Source organism: Otolemur garnettii, unplaced genomic scaffold (assembly GCF_000181295.1).
Source record: "Otolemur garnettii isolate 467f Iridium unplaced genomic scaffold, OtoGar3 scaffold00016, whole genome shotgun sequence".
NCBI lineage: Eukaryota > Metazoa > Chordata > Mammalia > Primates > Galagidae > Otolemur > Otolemur garnettii.
The window spans coordinates 9,705,373-9,711,219 of record NW_003852411.1 but is presented as its reverse complement, the minus strand read 5'-3'; the positions used below and the strand labels follow the sequence as shown (position 1 = coordinate 9,711,219).

At 43.6% G+C, this 5,847-nt stretch overlaps 1 protein-coding gene across 1 annotated transcript; it reads left to right on the top strand.

Annotated features, from left to right (window-relative positions):
- Positions 1 to 4,279: 4,279 nt before the first annotated feature.
- Positions 4,280 to 5,312, top strand: LOC100949318 (MORF4 family-associated protein 1-like). The gene has a single exon (XM_003785628.3). The coding sequence runs from the start codon at positions 4,282 to 4,284 to the stop codon at positions 4,663 to 4,665; it is 384 nt and encodes a 127-aa protein (XP_003785676.1). The 5' UTR covers positions 4,280 to 4,281; the 3' UTR covers positions 4,666 to 5,312.
- Positions 5,313 to 5,847: the final 535 nt, after the last annotated feature.

Genomic DNA, 5,847 nt, shown 5'->3' with positions numbered 1-5,847 from the left:
TGTCTGATTTATTTCAGTGGCAGCGTTTCCACAGGAATGGGAAATTATTAATATTTAGTCTGAGATCCTTAGCTGGTTTCCTTTTACATCACTTCTGTGTCTTTCAATTATTTGTGCATTTGAGGGAGCTCGAGGGCATACAGGTGTGTGATTTTAATAAAATGCAATTTATTAAAATCCGAATTTACAAAATTGGTAAATTATGGGGAAGGTTTATTTTTACCACAAAGGGATTCTGTGATTAAATTTGGGGTCTGTCTTACTGGGTCTGTCTTACCAACTGATTTTCTTGGTGTATAGAACATGATTTATGGATTTCTTTTCTCCTGACTTCGGAAGTAATCCCTGTTCCTAGCTACAATATGCCACAGCCAGTAAGACCACATGCTTTGACTCCAAACAAGACCTACGTATGAGAAGAGGCTCTGCCACTTGCTATGTGTTTGGATATGCTGCTTTGTTGGGTGCCCGCTGTGGCTCCCTGTCACCGTGCCTATAAAAACAGCCAGGAACACAGCTTGAAGGTACAAATGCCTGCAAGAGGTGGGCTTTCATATTGCCAGGGAGAGCCCTGAGCAATCTCTGCCATGGCCTTTTATTGAAGCATTATACAACAGGTGTGGGGACCCACGTACTAGGATCATGTGCTTACTGGTTGCTACCTGCTCTTTCCCCACAGCTGGACTCCCACCCTGCTGCACCAGGAATGTTCAAAGTATAACACCTGCTTGCTAATGAGCGACCAGCTTCTCTAATTAATGCGTGAGGCTGCTTGAGGGCTTGTCTCCTGGCAGCCAAACATCTCCGTGCCATCTAGGAGATTGTCCTGCGCCTCCCTCAAGAACTGGTGACCTATTCTATAAGCCTGGTGCTCATCTCCTACACTGCTTATCTTATCAAAGTGCAAATTAAAAATTTTGCAAGAATTAAATAACATGGCTAAGGCATTTAGCACATAGTAAGAACTCAAGGTGTTAGTGAGCAATTCTCATTCTTCTTGTCTTATAGTATTTATATACAAAGATTAGTTGTTGACGTAAATGCAGCTTTTGTTTTTAGTGTTGTTGTTGAAGTGTGTGATCTGCCTTTATCATTGTGACCTACACCCTTTAATAATTCTGCCCAGTGCCTCTTCTGTTCAGTGGTTTGGGTCCTTTGCCTCTGGGGCTCCCTCAACAACTAAAATCCTTCTCTGGTCCACCCATCACAGAATGGAGTAGAAAAGAGGCTACTCCCAGACCACACTGGCTCTAGGTAGAGATTCTGAAACTACATGGAGTTTCTCTCTAAACTAATATTTCTCAAATTATATATAGCCTATGGAACCCTTCACCAGGGTCACTTTGCTAAAATATAGCTTCCAGGGCCCCACCCCAGGGCAGAATCTTTTTTGGGGGGGGGAAGGAATGTGCACTATAATACGCACTCAGGTTATTATGATGCTAACTAAAGTTTTAGAATTGCTCCAGTGTGGTTTCCAAGCTTGCTGAATTTAGAGTGGCCTGGGGGATGCTTATTAGAGATAGCGGCTCCTGGGCCCACCCCAGAATGTCCACTGGAGGGGCCTGAGGATATTTATTTCTAAGTAGTCCTAGAAGGCAAGTCTAGGAAATGCTGATGTAGAATCACTACAGTGATGCGACTGTTGTTGATTGCAGCCGTGATGAATAAGGACAGTGATCAAGTAGGAGATGGAGGTTTTCATGACCCAGAGACTAACTTGGGTAAAGAGCTGAGCCCCTAGTATGAAGGCTTATCTTTGGCTTTATGCCACCACCCTAAGATGTGACAGTCTCTGTCCAGCCATTCCTACAGTGATTGAAAAAGCAAAGTCAATCTGAAAAGAGGGAGCAAATTCAGGAGCAATGAGTGAGACTCTCTTAGGAAGAGACAGCAACCCTAGAGGATCCATCATGGGACCCCAGATAAATAAAAAGAATAATTGTTTTTTAAAATAGCCATTTCTGGTTATAATTTCTGTCTATATCTTTTCCCCCAAATTGTCTCCTTTTCTTAAGATGGTCTCTTAGATTTGTAACCCAATGCTTAACTAAAGCAATGCTCTGCCACCAAGTGCTGGCCCTTGGTGACCTGTGACTGAGCTCCACCTCACATGTCCTACTTCTGTGCCTTGGTGCCAGCCTCAGAGCTCCTGCTGTATCCCAGCTTCCCCTCAGTAGCACCTGCCCAGTGGAGTTTCATGCCCAGGTTTTGCTCCATAGCAGGTAGAATGGCAATCCTTTGCCTTCATATTTTATTGACAGACATGGCTGTCAGGCTCAAAAATCTGCTTGTTGGACAATACTCCTCTTAATCTGCTGTCCCCCTAGTGATGGGAAGGCAGCCTATAACCAGACCAGCGTCTGCCTCTCTTCATCTTTAGTGGACACCCTCATGGTATCTGGTTCTGTAGTTTGCCTCCAACTGGTCTCTGGCCTGGCCCACCCCCTTTCACACCCTGCCCCTTCCTTTTCCTTCTAATAGGCATTAGTTGTGATACCACAGAGTGATAGCAAAATGGTCTCATCACGTTCCAGCCAGCAAACATTTAATGGTGAGGGTGTCTTCCAGGCAAGATACTGTAGTAGAACAAGAGAGTCATTGAAATATTAAAAGAGTTCAAGTCTAAGTAAGAGAGTGAGAAGTTGGCTTTTACCCAATGCAGAATAATCTCAGGCAACTTAGAGTTTCCCTCTTGGCCTTCCCCCTAGGGCTACATTTCCATTCCTCTCAGTAAGTGCAGGACCCACGCGCCCTCCAGTTCCAGACTCATCCCCAGCCCTTTCAGTTCCCTTCTTGGTATGGGAAGGAGAACTTCTAAGTGCTCTTCCCAGTTCCTGGGCCAGTCCTCCCACAGGCTGTCCTGTCTGCCCCTTCCCCTCACCCATCAGCAGAGTCACTGGCCAGGGCTTACTCTTTCTTGCTCCTGCCTCTCTGTTCTCCATCTCCGATCTATAGAATCTCCTAGATTGGTTGGTTAGGGAATTAACTTTGCTCTCAGACATTCAATTCTTAGGCTTTTGATCCTCATAAATATTCTCCTTTAAACAATGAATGGCCATCTTGACTCTATTTGGGGAAACTCAAGAAGCAAATATGACCTCTTTTGCTGCTTGGTCTTTGAAGTATTTTACTTAACAAAGCCCTATCCTAGAGGGTGGTGGGTGTCGACTGCCCTTTTTCCCTAAGGATGAACATAGATACAGTATTAGAAGATGCTGGGGAAAGAAGCACAGGGTTTTCTAAATGGTTTCTCTCCATAGGGGGAAAACCAGTAGGGGGTATGAAGGGCTTTGAGAGGTGGACCATAGCGGGTCACAAGAATGCATGATTGGGGCACTTAAAGCAGACTGGGAGAATCTCTTAGGCAAAGACAGCAATCCTAGAGGATCGATCATGGGACCCCAGATGAATAGAAAGAATAATTGCTTTTTACAACAGCCATTCTTGTTGGAGGCTCAGGGAAAGTTTCCTGGAGGAAGGAGTTAGCTAAGTAAATAAAAAGAGTTCAGAGGACAGAAACTATCACAATAAAGGGCTGTAGGCATGATAGACAACGTGTCATGTTTGGAGATCTGAAGCAATGTAGTGTGACCGGAATATAATTTATGGTAGAATGGAAGCTTGGCAAAATGTGAAATTGAACTGGTAAACTAGGCTTAGATCATGAATCTTAAAGACAGTGAAAAGTTGCAGAAGAATTTTTAAATAGTAAAGTGACACTATCAAATATTCGCTGTACAGAGACAGGTCAGTCTGCCATTGGTAAAAATCTGCCATTGTCAGTTTTTAAATCAAATGAATTGATTGTGGACATGAATAGGAAATATTTGAGAATAACTCCCACATTTTTAGTGGATGATGGTGTAATTCCTCAAGTAAAGAATATATAAGGAAGAGCTGATTGACAGTGAGGTGGGAGGATGAAGTAAAAACACTAATGTCTGTCATCCAAACAGAGTCACCTAGAGGGATTAGGAGCTCAGGCAAGATATCTAGACATGTAGGCTGGAGATGGGAATGGGATTCCCGGAGAAGGTGGCTGAGGTGGGATTCCAGGTTCTTAAAGGTCACCAACGTTTAACATTTATTTCATTCTGTATGTTCTCGTGTTTCCCAAGCTTGTCTGAATTAGAACACTAATTCCCTGTTTCAGGATGTTAAGGCCAACTGTAGAGAATTCTTACTGTCTACCCTGTTTAAAGCTCTGAATTTGAGAATAACATCTTCACAACTGTTTTCTTTGTAAAAAATGAAATTGAGATTTTGCTCGCGGCTTAGATGCGGCCCCTGGACATCGTTGAGCTGGCCAAGCCAGAGGAAGTGGAGGTGCTGGAGCCTGAGGAAGACTTCGAGCAGTTTCTGCTGCCTGTCATCAACGAGGTGCGCGAGGACATCGCATCTCTCACCCGCCAGCACCGGCGGGCGTACATGCGGAACAGGAGCGAGTTGCGGGAGACGGACAATATGCTCATCCAAATAAAAACCCAGGTGGAGGCTGCGGAGGAGAGCGCACTGAATCATCTTCAGAACCCAAACGATGGAGTCGAGGGCAGGGTGGCCAAGAGGTGCGAGAAGGCCGACAAGAAGGCGAAGGAGATGGCGAAGATGGCAGAGATGTTGGTGGAGCTGGTCCGGCAGATGGAGAAGAGCGAGTCGTCGTGAAGCAGCCGTGGCGGTATACAGCCGATGGATTCTAGACAACTGATGGAGATTGGCTGACACCCTGGAGAAGCTGTAACCAGAGAGCCTTTTGTTTTCTCTTTTTTTCCTCTGTCGACACTCTGTCCTTCACTTACACTACGTTTCTGCTATGGTCTGTGGTTGATGACCTCAATGTGCGTTTTTGATTGTTAAATGTTTTTGTTTGGGGAAGTAACTTTTGTTTGGGAAATGCTCTCACATGCAGGAATTAGGGCCTAGATTGCAAGCTCTTGCAGCAGTCACATTTGTTCTTGGCTTTGGTTGTTATTTCTAAATTTTGAGGTGCTTTGCTCTTTCTTGTGTGACCTGATAGCTCCCTGGAACTTTGGGTCTGTGTGCGACACATGAGACTCAGAGTTGGAGTTCTCCAGCTCTGGAGGTGCTGAAGGAGCTCCATTGATTCCAGAAGACAACCCCATGCAACAGCTGCTGAAGAAAGGCCCAGATTTCAACTGGAAGTGTGGATGGGGCTGATCTGGCTAGGCCTGATGAATCTGGAGAAGGGGTGGAGAATAGTATTGTCTGTATTTGGGGACTTTAATTTCTGTGTGACACCAAAGGACGAGAGATGTATTTTGTTCAAAATTTAAATTCTATGTGGTACACTATCTGATGTGATTGTCTGGTGAGTTTATTTGGACAACCTAACTCATCTTTATCTGACTTGGACTTAGAATGGGGGGTGCAATCTTGATACTCTGTACAAGTTGATGTAATACCCTGATGCATTTCAAGGGATCCTGGGCATAAAATGGAAGAGATGTTTGCAAAAGACTTTGAGGAAAGGAAAGCATGACATTGTCTGCATTAGACCCTAAACTGGACTGAGAAGAGGCATCTTTAAGGTTCATACATTGTCTAGCTTTAAGTTCATTTGAGTAGCAGACCTGACAAGTATTTGAGGTCAAAACCCTACCATGTTAAAAAAAAAAAAAAAAAAAAAAAAAAACTTACAATGTTAATAAAAGTATTCATTTGCTTGAAAAAAAATGAGAGAAAATTTAATAAAATACCAACAAATCTGAATAAATTTGAGTTATAAAAAGATATTATTCCTTTTTCTTTTCTATATATTCCACCATCCAATCTACAAAGTTGGACAATGAAGTTTGCGAATTCATCCTAGAAAAAGCAGTACAGACT